Source organism: Uloborus diversus, unplaced genomic scaffold, assembly GCF_026930045.1.
Source record: "Uloborus diversus isolate 005 unplaced genomic scaffold, Udiv.v.3.1 scaffold_553, whole genome shotgun sequence".
Taxonomy (NCBI): domain Eukaryota; kingdom Metazoa; phylum Arthropoda; class Arachnida; order Araneae; family Uloboridae; genus Uloborus; species Uloborus diversus.
The window spans coordinates 47,678-65,139 of NW_026558740.1; the positions used below are offsets into that span (position 1 = coordinate 47,678).

The 17,462-nt window shown below is 33.2% G+C and overlaps 1 protein-coding gene across 1 annotated transcript in view; it reads left to right on the plus strand.

Annotated features, from left to right (window-relative positions):
• The window catches only part of LOC129233623 (bridge-like lipid transfer protein family member 1), a gene marked incomplete at both ends in the record, with an annotated part of 120,068 nt that overhangs the window by 42,955 nt on the left and 59,651 nt on the right, over positions 1–17,462 (plus strand). The window contains one exon of the mRNA XM_054867598.1: positions 8,244–8,550. Within this exon, the coding sequence (XP_054723573.1) occupies positions 8,244–8,550 (307 nt within the window). The remainder of the gene's footprint in view (positions 1–8,243; positions 8,551–17,462) is intronic.

The window sequence follows — 17,462 nt, forward strand, 5'->3', positions numbered from 1 at the left end:
TTAAATCTGGTTTTAATTCGGCCAATGTTGGTGATATTTAAAGAGTTAACCACTGAATCACATTAAAATTGCCAATAATGGGGAAATAAATCTGTGTAAAACTTTTTTTGCTTCTGTTTGCAAGAAACTAAGGGTGAAAATAGTTAGTGTTTCCCTGCTTACTCCAAGGAGCTATTATCATTAAATTGGCATAAAAGGAAGTCATGTGATGCACATGTCAGTTTGTTTTTAAAAATCGTTGTGTGTGTGTTTGTGTTTTTTTTTTTTTTTTTTTGCCGTAATATTGGCATATGCTCTGCTGCTTTTTTTCCTGTCGTTTTCTTTTTGTTTATCTGCCATTCTTACTCTGCTTTAACTCTCTCTCTTTTTTTTTTGAGCTGCCGATTTTTCCATAAAATTCAACCCAAGAAAATTCCACAAATATGTGTTGAAAATTGAGTTAATTGTTGCAAAAATTACAAAATATTATACATTAACATTAAAAAAACAACTATTTCAAAATTTACATTTTATTTGTTATTGAACTAAACGTTTGAAAGATGCAGTGTTTGTTTCAAGTGATTACGTTCGTCACAATATGTTACGTTCGTCACACTGATAGCTAATTGTGTAAATAATTTAATTAAAATTCACCATTTTAAATGCATTCTGAGAAGTTCTTGGGAAGAGAATAAAGCAAAATTTTTTTTATAGTCCTATAAAAAGTGTGGAAGGGAAAATACATCATTTTGTGATGAACGTTACAGGCTGTTCAACACAGAATTCAAATTAGGCTCAACGAGAAAAAAATTAAAATTCAATGAAAGATTGAAGAAACTGAAATCTCAAAATATAAGCAATAACTGAAAAAAAAATATTTGCATGGAATGTATGCTTAAAAAATTACAGGTCGCGTTTCTTGAATGCTTCATAGTTAAAATTTACATGTTGTTGAAGATCTTTAAGCAGTAATTATTCTACGCACGGCATTCATTTTGAAAAACCTTTTACGAGATTCGAAAATTAAGAATGTTATCTCTAAAATTATGTATAACATATTACTATTTAATGAGTTTGAAATTTTGGCCTGCAGGTTAACTTTTTCGTCGAATGACCCTATTACAGAAGAGAGATGTCAAAATTAACTTATCTGATTTTACTACATTTTGTTTTCTACGTTGTTCACTGTAGTTTACTAGCATAAAAAAAGTTTACTGTTCTTCAAGCCTAATTTATGTAGTTGACGAATTCAAAGAGAAACCTGTCTTTGTGTCCTGTCATTTTTTTCCTATTACTTGATATCCTAGAAAAGTAGATTGTAGCCCAATAAGCCATCTGATGAATATGAATTCAGTTATAAATGAGCATGATATTTGGTTATAAAAAATTAGGTTAGGCTTATTTAGTGTATTTATCTACATATAATACAGATTGACTGAGGTGCCGCAAGATAAGTATTTCGTCAAAGGGCGCCATGAGCCGAAAAAGTTTGAGAACCCCTGCTATATCACATTCCATCTGATGTCAATCATTACATTAATTATTGCATAATGGTTGTAAAATTAGTTGGCTGTTACTTTTCAAAGATTTTTCTCAACTAGGACTGATGGATAGTGAGTTTCAAACAGCTCAAGTAAGAATAAACGAGATATTGAACTTACTTTTCAAAAAATTTCCCTTATTGTAACCATACCTTTTCTCCTTCAAACTAATCTGCTTAAATCATTCCTTTTATAAAATTCTTAAATTTAGTTTCGATTTTCTTTGCATAAAAAAATTCTTTGTATGATTTCTTTGGACACTTGAAACCTTCTTCTCTGATCCATATTGTATTTACTGATGTATGACTTTCTCATGCTTACAGCTTTGTGATGAGGTGAGTTGAGCAAATTTTGCCTTGTTTTGGCCAGTGTACTTACACACCAGGTAGTAGAGTTTCTTCTGGCAGTCTGTGATGCAAATTGAAAATCCCCTAAATATTCTGCAAGATACACCAACATTACAGTAATTTCAAAATCTAAATGAGCACTGAGAAATGTTATGTTTAAAAATACAATACTAAGCTTAAAGAAACAGAAGTACATCTATCTGTGTATTATATCCCAGAAAATACTGTGCAAATCTTTACTGGCTGAGATTTAAGATTATTATTTCCTTAACACAATTAAGATTTTTTTTTCTGCCCCAACTAAGAAATTGTCTGCAGATTGTCTCTAAAAGGTGATTTTTAAGAAGCCTGAATTAAGCCACTTTTTTCCCTTGAAAGTTTTCTTTCTTTATTTTTTAGCTCATCTTGAATTGTTTGAGACAATGAGTTTCAGTATTACAACTTTCCTCTTCCTACATTCCTTCATCTGGAGGCAATGTTTCTGTCTATTGTACTTCCCTTCTTGCTTCAATTTTTCTCAGCACCCTTTTTGCCATTCTGCTGTTACTGGCGTAAGAGTTTAAAAACTTCTCTTTTATCGGAAGAAAAAACCTTTTAGTACTACAGAAGGTAAAAATGTTCACGTGGAACACATAATAGAAACATATTAGAAATCTGAGAGCCAAATGTTGATCCTTAAAATAACTAAAACATTACAAAACTAATTAAAATTATCCTATTAAATTAATGTCAGTAGTATTATGAAGTATATATAGGTGTGTGTATAAATGCTAACTTCCTATTAGCCCCTAAAGTAGCAGTATTATGCAATAAATACCATTAAGAAGTTAGTGTTATCTTGTATTGGCCCTAACATACATTATGTGTGACTCACATTACAAAATAAAGATGTTTATTTTCAATGTAGAATAATAAAAAAATAATCAAATCGGCCTAAAATTTCTTTTTTGGCAATATAAATGTGTAGGAGAAAGTTTTAATGTTTTTATTTACATGCTGTAAATTTTACAATGGTTGAAATAAATAAATGACTAAATTTTGGGACTCACATTAGAAAGAAGGAAAGAAATAATAATAAAAAAAATAAATAAAAGGAATGATTTAACAATCAATTCCTTTCATTTATTTTAAGGAGAAATTCTATAACATGCTATAATAATTGTCTTCTTATTGAATAAATTTGTCGGAAAAAATGCAATTATATAATTGCAAAAACAGGCTAAAATAATAAAATATGCACATTTGAATTGCTTCAGACAGAGAGAGAATTTCACCAGAATTTGCTTCCAGAACAAGTTTTCTTTCAAAAAGAAACAGGCTCACCTGGGGTTACAGCGTTCTAACTTGTAAATTTCAATTAATACAGAGAACACACACACATAAAAGAAAAAAAAAAGTTTGAGACATTTTTTTTCTTTTTCTTTTCTTCTTCTTCTTTTTTTTTTTTTTTTTAACACCAAGTTCTATGTTATGTGAAATCCCCCTATAGCTCACTTAAACATTTTTTAAAACAATGTAGAAAGAATAAAAATATTGAAAAGTGTGAAAGTAAAATAGGAGAGTAGATCAAATATAAACCAGAATTTCATTAAAAAAGTTGTTTGTATCAACCAAAAAAAAAAAATTCATAAGCCATCCTCTTTCTCATATTGCCCTTACTCTAATTACAAATAAGATTCTTACAAAGAAAAGAGAGACATGTGCAGAGCTAACTGCACACAAACTTCTCTATACACTTAAATCATCATCAAATTGCTGTCCTCCTAAGTCTTTTTTGAGTGTTCCAAACAAATGGCAGTCATAGGGCGATAAATCTGGACTGTACTAAGGGATTTCAGAAGCGCTTAATGAAATTTCTTAAATTTTTCCCAATTTAAAGCAGAAGTATGTGGCCTTGCAGACTACTATCTAAATGTCTTATGTTTCAATTGGTGTCCTCGTGTGCTGCGATATGCAGCTAGTGCTTCATCCAAAAGATGACAGTAATAGCCTGCATTAGTTGTCCTTCTTCAATAATGTCAGGAATGGCAGCAATGTTTTCCACAATGATTTTTGTCCGTGTCTCCTTTCATCAGGTTTGTTTTCAACATCTGTTTCTTTTCCATGCCTTTTTTATCCTACGCTTACACTTGAGTGTGCAAAGGGTTTCTTCCATAAACTGTGCATGAAGCTGTCTCAGAATTTCAGAGGGTTTAGTGCTCTCTTTTGTGAGAAATTTAATAATTCTGTGTTGAGCAACAGACGTGTGGTCTTCTACCTCATTCATGGCATACTGAAGCAGCCCAGTTCTCCAAAGTGTAATCGAACACAAAAACCCTTCTTCAGGCATCCCCAACAACGTATTGGCAAGGCGCCACCTCAGATTTATTACTAGCAGCAGCGTTAGAGTCAATTTTTTGTTTATATTTTATCTGCCATGATATACGAGAGAAAAATATTCCTTTACATTTCCTAAGAGTATAGCAAACAATGATGAAATGGTTGTAGAAAACATTATCAGAAAAATTTCTCAACTTAAAAGATCAAAACGCATGACTTTTTGAGCACTGAAATAAATGCTGAATAAATTACACAATGTGTACCACCAAGAAAATTTCATAAAAACATCCCATTCTTAAAGAATTATCAGACTTGCATATTGTTACCATGTGATGTGAAAAGCCAGTTCCTCTACATTATAGCAGCTGCAGCCAAGATTCCAATTGAATTAGTAGACAAATAGCTAAGAAGAGAAGCAAGTTCATAATACCTAAAAATGCAGGCTTCTTATCAATATATGATGTTTCATTTTCTGTTTCTACCATTGAAATTGAGCATGGGTTGAACTTTTTTTCCCTACATTATATCAGGAACCATTATAACTCAAGACATTCAAAAATATAACATAATAGCTTCAAATCTTTCAAAGAAAAGTGAATCTCCTGAAAATCAAAACTGAATTTTTTACTTTTTGGAACAAACCTTTCAATAATGGTGTAACTTTTAAAAGCTACACTGTTTGACTTGGTGAGGGCACATAAGTACTTTCAAATGGATTTGTGATGGTTGCAGCATTTTTTTAAAATGACGAATTGAAAATCAGTCTCAAGGAAGGCCCAACTTTTTACACTCTAGTAACAGCGGAATATTTTAGAATAAATTTTTGAGCAAGAAATTCCAGCTGTATATTGAAAATAGCATCCACAAATTCGAGCTTTGTATGGAAAAAGCCTTTAATCTCACATGTCCACAGCTACTTATTTACAACATAAAGTATCAGAAATAGGAAAGAAAGTGTCCCTATTTAGTGAAACATCTGTAAAACTACATGACACATCTCCAATGAACTTTGATGCTTTTGGTTTATTTCAACAAATTTTATAAAAATAGCATCCAAGAACATTGAATTGACTTTGGAAAGGGACTCAAGGAGTGAATTAAACATGACATGAAGGTACTGATACGAAAATTATTTGCATGGAAAATTCAAATTAGAACTATTGTCAAAAACCATGTGGTAGAATCCATGTCAATTCAACAAGGGGTGTAACATGATGGTCTCGAATTTTTTTGAATTTAACAAATGTTGAAATTAATAAAAAATTAAGAACATATGTTTTTTTTTATTCCTGGGCCAAGATACAGGTCGCCAAAGATGGCGGTCTTCTCACTTGGGATTTTCGTCAAATTTTTAAAGTCTATTATTTCAGGAATGGTAAAACATATTTTGTTGCGGTTTGTTTTATTTAAAAGGATATTTTTTCTTGTTTAAAAACATATGCAGCATTTTAAAATATGTGCTTTAGTTTTTTTTCCACAGTCTTTTGAAAAAAAAAAAGTTTAAAATAATTTTTTTGATTTTTCTCAAATACGTCAATTTCAAAGCTTTTCATATTTTTACAGTTTATTAGTATCACTGAACACTACGTTCCTTGAAAAGGAGAGATTCTACTTTTTCATTTAACAGATTTTAGAGGCATTTGAAAAAATGAGCGTTTTTAAGGAACTCTTCACGTAATGGCGGACCTGAAAATTCAAAAAAAAAAAAAAAAATTTGCAACAAGTGACCAGAGAACACTTTTAATTAAGTTATATAGCGATATTTTCATTTTTAGTCTCTACTTTATCCAGAAATTTTATTTTTTATGAAAACAAGAACGCGACCTCCAGTCGATTCGCTGCTTTTCCCCTTCAGCGTATCGCCGAAAGAATAGTTCAGCACAATGCTATTTCGTTCTCACTAAATTCAATATCATGATAAAATGGCGAATCAAAATGAAAATTTTGCTATATAACTGAATTAAAAGTGTTCTCTGGTCACTTCTTGCAAAAATTTTTTTTGAATTTTCAGGTCTGCCATTACGTGAAGAGTTCCTTAAAAACCCTCATTTTTTCAAATACCTCTAAAATCTGTTAAACGAAAAAGTGGAAGCTCTCCTTTTCAGGGAACATAGTGCTCAGTGGTACTAATAAACTGTAAAAAAATGAAAATTTTTGAAATTTACGTATTTGAGAAAAATTAAAAAATTATTTTAAACTTTTTTTTCAAAAGACTGTGGAAAAAAACTAAAGCATACATTTCGAAATGCTGCATATGTTTTTAAACAAGAAAAAATATCCTTTTAAATAAAACAAATGGCAACAAAATATGTTCTACCGTCCCTGAGATAATGGTCTTTAAAAATTTTGACGGAAATTCCAAGTGAGAAGACCGATATCTTTGGCGACATGTATCTCAGCCCAGGAATTTTTTGGCTAAAACAAAAAAAAAAAAAAAATGAATAAAGAAATAAAAAGTATATCCTTATTTTTTATGAATTTTAACATATATTAAATTCAAAAAAATCCGAGACCATCATGTTACACCCCTTGTTGAATTGACATGGATTCAACTATGTCTATATCAGATTGTCTATATCCCCAAAATTGCTCCATATGTTCATAAAATGAACTTTAAAATCATTTCCATAAAGGTAAACAACCATCTGTAGTCTACATCAGTCTTACCATTCTTTCTCCATTATTTGTACATATTTTTAGCTTTACTGTTGGTTGATTTACTGAATCATGCATAATTATGCTTACAAATTTCCTCAACTTTGTAAAAAAAGAATTCTTGTGTTTCTTTACTGCATTTTCATAAAGTGTATGTTTAAAAGATGCAAAGTTGCATTACAGCATCTGGTCATCTTTAATATTGGTCTGAGTGACATTGACAGCTTCCCACTTAAGGCATGGTTTCCTATGAGCATTGTTTTTGCAAAATAACTCAACTGCACACTGTAGAGGTTTTACAGACATGTATCAAAACCTAATTTCAGCAATATTTGTTTTGCCTTAACCTTTAATTCTGTACCTCAGAGTCTGGGTAATGTAAGGCCAAAAATTTTGATTTCCCCTTCATTAGTGCATTGTATGTAGAATCATATTCTGCATCAAGCCACATAATTGTAATTCTAAAAAAAAAAAAAAAACTTTTTAATAATTTACAAGTGTTAAAAGGGCATGAGTCCAATCCTTTGTATGCACTAAGTGACCGTTTTATCGTTCTACTGTAAAGTAGCCAATGTGTGACTTATGGCAGTCTGTCACTGAGGTGCAGAATTTTTTACCAATAAAAATGTGTTATGCCATCAGCTTCAATAGTCTGTAAACTGGCATAGGCTAGATATTTGGTTTTTCCATTCAAGAGCATATATGCCAATAAAACACCATGTTGAGCCCACTTATGTCTTCTGGTTTTATTGATGTTCCAATCATTACGATGCCTGTTATTGCTTTTTCCAACAAGAAATATTTTTCTTATATTTTGATTATAATGCTTAATATTAACTTATCATGCTTCTTTCCTTTTTAAGCATTTCTTTATGCATCTTTTTGCTTGTCAATATGTTTAACAATAATAATCTCATAAAATATGAGCATAGATAGTACAGTTTTGTGCATGTGTAGTAAATAGGTATGCTCAAGAAATATGTTTTTATAAAAGGAATTGGCAAGATAAATAGTTTTGTGTTCAAGTGTACGCTGTAAAGGCTTTTATGAAAAGCATTTAGCAATCAAATTTGAATTTGCATCTTTGTACAAAAGTTGCACTATGTGCATGTGTACATGTGTATGTAGTGATTGGCTCTGTGTTAGAATGCAAGTAATTATTCTAGTTCTTTAAAACTAATACATGTTGCTTTCCTAATACTTTCAATACAGAGCACATCTTGCTTTATTACTATTTTGCATTGAGTTCACATAGGATGAGTCATGATTTGTTAATTTTTGTCTGTACTGATGATTTTTTCTTTTTAACTTATTTAACTATGGGAAGTTGAAAAATTTTTTTAGTGCCTGGTAAATTTGTTCCTGTGTGATACTAAAAAGTACTTGTTTCTGTGTATTTCAGTGCTGGATGGGTCGATTGCTGGTCCGTGCCAATTGTTGCATTTAGTATTAGTTACATATATCACCCTGCACCTCCATGTGGGCAGTCTGTTTTAGATCTCAACATTACTACACCAGAAAAGGAGGAAATCTTGTTATCACCAATAAGGCCTAATGGATCCCAAAGTTGTAAGAAAAAAGCTTATGGTGCAGCTCCAGATTTTGATCCTATGTCTTTTCCTCCTGATATTGTTCACTTAGAACTAGAAATTGGTCCATCAGTTATAAAGTTTTATGGTTCTTTGCTTCGTGTCCTCATTCATCTTAAGGTAGTATTTTAAATTCATCATTTTATTTTTTTATTCTTTAAATGCATTTACAATAATAGTGATAACTTATTAACAAGCCTGCAAAATTCAGTTTGTGTCGCATTTACTAATTTTTAATGAGGGTTTTTTTCCGCACTGATTCCAAAAGCAGCTATAATTTTTTCCAATAGTAACAGGATCTGTCAAGTAATCTTTACTGCAAAACATTTAAAAAACAAAACAAAATAAAACAACAAAACAGAACAAAAGATATATGTAACTTTTACATAGATTTAAAATATTTTTTCTTATAATGCACTTTCTTTTAAAAGCTTAAACTAAGCATTATAATGCAGTTGAACTCTTTTAATACTACCACATTTAATACAAAATCACAGGTAAAACTAACATTTTGTTTGTTAAGTTTGGTTTGCTATTTAGTTACTATAAAAATTTATTGTGTAATACATGCATTAAAATGAAAGTCTGGTTGACACGAACTAAAATTTCAGATCTTTTCAATGGAACTGTTCATGATTGAATACTGTTTGTTTTGAAACATTTTTTATCATTTTGTGAACAGTGGAAAGCTTATTGCGCATCAGGAAAAAAATTTTAATATTTTACTTATAAAATAAAGCTATAGGGGAAGGTCGGGTAGTATCGGACACCTAAGCCATTTCAATCATAACACTTTTTGTTATTTGTAAAGAATTAGTTTTTACACTAAATTATGCTGTACTAAGTTACCTAACATAAATTGTAAACTTTTGTTACAAAAAAACATGGAGTCGTATTTTTTAAACAAATTTTTGTGAAACTCTATTTTTGGCCAATTTTAAATTTTAGAGGGTTGTATTGGACAAAACATTAAAATGTTGAAATAAAAACAAATAGTTCGGAAAAAAACATTTTAATGTGCAAAAAAATGAAACGAACAAAGTAGTCGGTTACTTAGAATAGTATACAAGTCTAAAAATGAAAATAAGTAATAATTTTTTATGAAAGTTGAAAAATATAGCCTATGGTTGGTTTATCTTTCACTAGCTTCTCTAATTGTCATTTCATTAAGTCCAATTTTTCAATGGCTTCTTTCTCATTTGTTTCTCTCATCCCATTTATGGGGTGATATTTCCATTTCAACCTGTTGGACAAAGAAAAACACCATCAGTATTTTACTTTGGTGCCAGTAACTTTGTCCGATACAACCCGAAATTGGTTTGTCCGATACAACTCGACTGTAAAGCTACAGTTTTTTAACCACCAATATGTTATTACTTAAGCTAGACATTTTTATAGCTCATAATACTTAGATTAATATACTATCAGTCTAAAGGTATAACAATGAAACAATACAACTTACTTTATGTGTAAATATATGCCCCAGAAGTTAAGTTCATGCACTGCAATTCTCTCAACAAACAAACAACTAGCTTTGCACACCAGAACGAACGGTTAATTTGAACCAATATAGCGTCTGTGGCTTTCTTCCACAATACGGCACACTATGTTGACCCAGTACGTGCTGCCCCTGGCGGTGGAATTAAGAAGCAGCCCTTGTCCGTTACTACCCGCTGTCTGATACTAAATGACCTTCCCCTACTCTTGTTTACCTGAGGAGATTTCAATTCGCTTAAAGATAAAACTGTCTATCTTCCATTGTAGATTACATCCTATCCCTATCGCTAATAATCATTTTCCTTTTTTCAATTTTGCCCACAAACATTCAATTTCAGAAATAATAAGAAAAAATTCTGTTTTTTTTTCAATAATAAATAGTAGCAGTTATTTTTTAAAGAGCAATTACTCAAGCGTTTCATTAATTTTCCACAGTATCTCTTATCCACTCTTGTTACGGATAATGGCAAATACAAATTCATGGATTTTGACATTTTGTCTTAACCAAACTCAACTTTATGTCCAAACAGATGAAAGGTGTACAGAAGAGAACACTGATCTCTGATTCTTTAACAAAAATTACAAAAATATTGACTTGAATTTGTTTTTATTTTTTTTAAATTGATCTATTCAATTTTAGTGAGGCATGTGAAGCTTTCCATAACCTCTACCAACCCAGCTGAAACTTTGATAAATTTAAAAACCACTATTTTTTGCACTTATTTATACACGCATTATGACAAGATATTCTCAAGGAGTTTGTTGTTGCTGTTGACACAGTGGATACGGGTGTTCTTTCCCTATTAGCTGATCTGAGCTTTTATAACATAGTGGTATATTATGCATCAATAACTTGTGCTTCTCAAGGTAAAGAATTTCACACCATACCTCCTACATCAAAAGTTCACTATGTTTGGTCATGATTTTTCTCTTATACCAGACCTATGTGTGTCAGAAGTATTTTACAAATATGAGCTTATTAATGTATTTACTTTCTTTTTAAACAGTCTTTTAAACGTTTTGGAATCTTACATATTGAACAATATAAATATTAACAACATAGATTTTACAATCCCTACCTAGAAATTCAATCACATTTAAAGACAAGAAAAAGAAATTGACTCATGCTGTCGCCTAGCAAAGATATAATAGACCACATTTCTTTTTGTTCTTTGATGATATTTTCATCTTTTACTGTTTTATTACGACATTTGAACTGAAATTTCTAGCATTCTTTGATTTAATTGGTAAAGGAATAGCATTTAAAATCATAAGTTATCTCTTTGGCAATAAAAAACCAAGAAAGTGCAGTACTTTCCTCAAACTGTTTTCAGTCTGTTAAAATTGGCCGTTACATGACAGTTCTAGAAACAATGGAAGTTATCACTCAACACATTACACAAAATTTCCTATTTTAACTAAGGGGCTTCACCCCCTTCTTGCTTCTCTTGGAACTTCTTTTTGCTATCTGATGTGGCTGCCTCACCTCACTTGCCAAATTTTATGACAAAATTGGCTATATGTCACTATATTTGGTGCCACCCTGATTACATTTAAATATTTTAATGCTATAGTTTTTAGTTAATAGTTCGGGTTCTTGCAAGCTAAAGGGATATGTCCAAGCGGTAGGTCTTCGTTTGGATGCCCTGTATCCTGCAGTACCTCTATTGACCTTGGAGGCATTGATATTCCAGAGGAGAAAGATCAGCGAGCAGGCTAAGGTGCACAGATTCTGGTAGAGAACAACCTTGATAATCCAAAACCCTTGTACCGAAACCTTCTTTAACCGAAGTCAATTCACTAAATTTTTATTTATTTATTCATATTTTTATTATTTGTTTAATTATAAATGTATACACTCCTGTTTGTGAAAATTGCAACACCACAAAGAATTTACAGGAGTGAGCTGAAAATTGCGGGAAATGTAAAGTAGGGCATGATATGCAAATGATTAGAATTGCAGACCGGTAGCGCATTCGTATTCTGAGCAGCGCCCTCTGAAAGGCGGATTGAACCGAATACAAATAGACGGCTGTAGCAACGCATGTATGATTATCGCTGGTTATATGCTTGAGTAAACTTTAACTAAATCTTTACTATGCCTCTTTGATGAAAGAAAGCGAAATTTGAGCAAATTTCAGAGTTTGAATGAGGCAGAATCTTTGGCCTTTGTGAAGCTGGATTGTCTTATCGTGCAGTAGCGGCTCATGTGCAGTGTAACAGAAGCACAATCATGCGTGTTTGGGAACAGTGGACGGACAAGGGTCGGACAGCTCTGAAATCCGGGAGTCGACCCCGAAATGTGACGTCAGCTCGCGATGACAGACACCTGGTGCGTATGGTGCTAACGGACTGCACAGCTTCTTCTAGACAATTGGCAGCACAGTGGTCAACAGCTACAGGCGTTTCATTGTGTGCTTCATCAATTCGGAAACGTCTGCTGCAGTGCGTGTTGCGCGCAAGGATTCCTTTATACAGGATTCCTCTCACGCAAAACCATCGCCGCTCGCGGCTACAATAGGCCAATGTGCATAGGAGCTGGCGTACTGATTGGTAGCAGGTCGTCTTTTCTGACGAATCCCGCTTCAATTTGTAGCACCATGATGGCCGAATTTCGTGTCAGGTGCTATGCCGGTGAACGGCACATTCTGGAGTGCATTTTCGAACGCCACAGTGGACGAACGCCCAGAGTTATGGTCTGGGGTGCCATAGCATATCATGGACGATCGCAATTGCTATGAATTGTGGGCAATTTGAACAGTACCCGATACATAAACGAAGTTTTACAGCCGCAAGCTATTCCTTTCCTGCAAGGATTGCCAGGGGCTGTATTCCAGCAGAACAATGCCCATCCACATGTCGCCAGGACTGTCAAATCTTACCTTGATTGGCAGCAGGTACAGCTTCTTGCTTGGCCTGCATATTCCCCGAATATGTCACCGATTGAACATGTGTGGGATTTCGTTGGGCGGTGTCTCGCTCGTGATCCTCGTCCTGTTGCTTCAACAAGCGAACTTTGGTTACGCATACAAACAATCTATAGATATAAAACGCTTATGCGTGGTGCAAAACGAGCCTATATTTCTTTCTCTTCGTTGGCAACGATCCGCTTTGTTTACGTACGATCTTTGTGTACAAGTGCTGCAGACTCGCTTCTAGTGTTAGATGTCTAGCGTTTGAATTTTGATTTTTGAATGAGTGTTTTCGATCACTTGAATATAATTTACAAAGAAAAGAGCAGTGTGCAGTGTGCTTGGGAGTCTTTAGATGAAAGATTTAAACGCTGATCGGTAAGAAATGCTGCCGATAGTGTTAGTATTTTAGTCAAATGTCATTTAGATAAAAAAAAAACACGTTATTTCTTCTTAAATACGTTTTTGCCCCATGCAGATCGTGTTCGGGCAAATTGCTCCGATCTAAACAACATTGAATTGGTAGTGACATCATTCGTGCGATTTACTCATTTGAACTGGATTGGGTTTTGTTTAGTTCCTGCATGTGATAACCCTGAGATGTTTTTTAAAGTTTTCGTGAGTGGCAACAGTGCTTGTTATTTTGTATAAGCGATTGAAATTTAGAATGTTGGTTGTTCTACCATGTGTTTTCACGGTATTTAATGCTGCAGGTTTGAGAGCTTGCTCTCTCTCCCTTATTTTTGTTGTGTGTGTTGTCTGCACGTTCGTGTTGTCCTCTCCAGTTCAAATGAAAATGGCGTAATTATTTAGAATATCTTATTTCGTGTAGATGCATCTATTCTAAAGTAATTCAAAATAAGTTTTTAGCCGTTTTTGACGAGATGTTGTTCGTTTTCAGTATAATGTTTTATTTTTATGTTCCTGTTGAACTGGATTCAATGTGAATCAAATACATTGTCTAAGAATTAGCTCATTCAACATGCTAAAATAAAAGGATATTTTTCTTTGGGACTTTGTTCGCCATGTGTTTATTTAAACTGCTACTCTGCTAGATATTTCCGAAGTCTGAAATGCTTCCTTCAGCCCTACAGATAGGATTAGGCATGCAAACGCATGCCATGAACCACAAATTGCAAATCGAGTGAGTTCTGTAAGTGTTTTCAAACATATTTCCAGTATAATCATGCACTTTACTGGAGAAAAGAGTTGAACTAACAGTGATAATAATAAAACTGGAGAAAAATATTATTTTATTTTTTATAAAAATGCTAATAATAACACTGATACTTTTCCTCAAATACTACTTATTTTATCCGATAGTAACATGCCTTTTAAATTCAAACGTGAACAATTTCCTGTTAGATTAGCCTTCCCAATGACTATAATGCAAAGGGCCACACTTTTGATAAAATTTGTTTAGCTTTGACAAAACCATTTTTCAGTATAGACATGTCACATGTAAGTCATTCAAGAGTCAGATCATTTGATTATGTCTCTGTTGTATCTGAAAACCCAGAAATTTTCAATTATGTATGTAGAGAAGTATTCTGATTTTCTTTAAAAAAAAATTCTTTGCAAAGCAGATGTTGCTGTCGAAAGGTTTTTACCCTTGATCATAGTGCTTACAAACAATAAAGATCTCTACTTACCAGGGCTGCAGAGTCGCAGGAAAAGTGTCTAACTCTGACTCCAGGATTTTTAGAGACTCTGACTCCTCTACCCAAAATTAGTCTGACTCCGGCTGTGACTCCGCAAATATTGGCAGAGCTGCGAATTTTGAGAGAAAATTACCGACTCCGTCTCTTGAAATTCTAAACCTTCGACTCCGACTCCTTTACCACAAAACCAGTCCAATTCCACAGCCCTGCTATAACTTACCACGAAGAAAAGGTGGATGACCTTAGTGCAAAAACATCATTTGTATCTTTTGTAATAGGTTGTTTGTTATTATTTTGGAATAGATAGGATTAGCGAGACCATGCCTCTTACTATTTGGTGCTTTCTGGAAGATTCTACCTATTACAAATGATGTAAATGATGTTTCCCTTCAAGGTCAACTGCCTTCTTTTCGTGGTCAAGCTTTACTAACGGCAACCTGTAAATACTGAAGTTTTTTTCCCAACCACATTTTTGGATATAGTGAAGCACCGCTTATACATTTTGAAGGGACTATGAAAAAAGTGTACAAATGAAAAAATGTATAATTGGTAAAGATTAATGTATATTAGACCCTCCAGGGACAATTTAAAAAACGTAAAATTGATCAAAACGTATAGAAGAGAAACGTATAAACCTTGCTTCAATGTATTATGTTATTCTACATAGGCTAAATGAATTTATCGGACAATTCTCATTGCAAAACATGTCACTTAGTTTTACAATGCATTGAAGTTAAGAACTGAACAACAATGACAAAGTAAAGCAACAAATTGAATCGTGAAGACCTGAAGGGCGAAACGTTTCACATACTTTTGCAATGGCATTGATTTTAGAACTGAACCACAGTGACAAAGTAAAGCAACAAACTGAATCTTGAAACCTGATTTTACTGCTAATATGTTTTTACAAAATTATTTTGACCCTCTGCTTTATTTATAGTCATTAGGAAGGGTAATCTAACGGGAAATTGTTTAATTGTTTACGTTTGAATTTAAAAAGCACATTGCTATCGAATGAAATAAATGGTATCCAAGGTGTGACAAATATTAGTGTTAATAATCAATATTTTTTTTGCTACAATAATGTTTTTCTCCAGTTTTATAATAATCAGTCTTAGGTCAACCTTTTTTCTCCAGTAAAGTGCATGATTAATCCGTAAATGTGTTCGGAAACACTTGCGGAATTCTCTCAATTTAAGGACGGTGTGCATTTGTGCACCTTAGCCTATCAGCAGCATTTCTGACCAATCTGCGGTCAGAACTTTCATCTAAAGACTCCATAGCCCACTGCTCTCTTCTTCGTAAATTATATTCAAGTGCTCTGAAGCCCAGAAGCTCAGTGGTAGTGCTTCCACGCTGCAGGTGAGGGTTCAATCTTAGGGTTAGGCATGATTGATTCAGCTGTTCATTCCTTCAGTGGGTCGATAAAATGAGTACCAAGTATGCTTGGGACCTAAACCCTGGGAGTTCCGCATTAGGCTGACCTCTTAACTGGAACATCTGCCTAGCACCTCAGAGCCCTTGGTCAGAAGGAGTGAGATGGGTACAGTAGGTCTTGGCCCTCATAAGCTGTCGTGCTACTGGATTTGGTTTCTTGACTCTGAAAACACTCATTCTAACATTTTTTTTACTAAATTACTGCTTTCAGAGAATGTCTGAAGTTGCTTGCTCTTTGCAACTGTTAGACATTTTAAAACATATATACACACATATTTTGACACTGAACATAATATAGTTAATGACCATGAAATGTTTTTAAGTGTGTCAACATTGTAGGGTTTCTTCACTGCAATTTCTTTTGCATTCAGTAAATGTAGGAAACAAAGATTATATTATGTTTGTAATTTTAGTAAAAAATGTTCCTTTGCATACTTCTCTCAAAAGATAATGGAATTGCAAACTTTTGTTTTATAATAATCCAATGCACAAGTTGCATGTCAAAGTAATTTTCCCCTTTAAATGTATGGAAATCATAAGTGTTGTGATATTCATATAAAAAAAAACACTACCCTTTTTTTAATACAGATAAAGCTAGACTAATATTTGGTGACCCGTGAGCAAGCATAGAGAGCTCAGATCGCGAAGCGCAGTTCTGGGGGTTGGCGAGCGTTAGTGAGCAGGGGGCGATAGCCCCCTAGTATGGAATATTCTTCCGCAGGCAGATATTCAAACTTTGTTTCACTCCATGCCGAGTCGTGTAGCAGCTCTTATTGCAGCGCATGGTGGCCACACAAAATGCTATTTTCTATCTCTTTTTATTGTTTTTTTTGGTTTAAAAATTTAATCATTTATTTTTACCATTACCACTCAACTGTGCATTAAATTTCATTCAAGTATGATGCTTCCTTCATGGTGTTGCAATTTTCACAAACAGGAGTGTATATATAATAAGTAAACATCTAAACATCACTTCAGGGTCACCAGGGGCAGCCATTTCTACTGCAGATACAAATTTGCCATGCATGCTATCACTTTTTTTTTCTGTCTCAAAACCATAAATAATTTGCTGGAACACTAATCCTGTTAAATGCCAATAAATGGGAAAGCGATCGAATCTAAAAGAAAAACTTTGCTAAGTAATTATTTTTTACCTACGTATTATGTTCAAAGTTGCCTGAAAAAAAAAAAAAAAGTTGACTCTATTATTAACAACACCAAAGTTAATTATACTATGTCTTAATAAATTTACATTGTATTTTCTGACTTCTGTGGCATTTACTGAACAAATGACAAATATAATTTGTTGTAGCTATTTTGCTAATATGAGCATGAGCATGTTTAGAGCTAAAGTTGAGTTTTTGCTATCTCCCTACAGCCATTTTTCAGCTCCTCTTTTTCCTGAAATTTTCGATTTACCAAAGGAGATCTAGTCCCAGTCACTTTAGGTACTCAAGGTTCTACTGTATAGATATTCTAGAAGCAACTGTTTCATGACTGAAATATTGCCATTAATTATTTATTA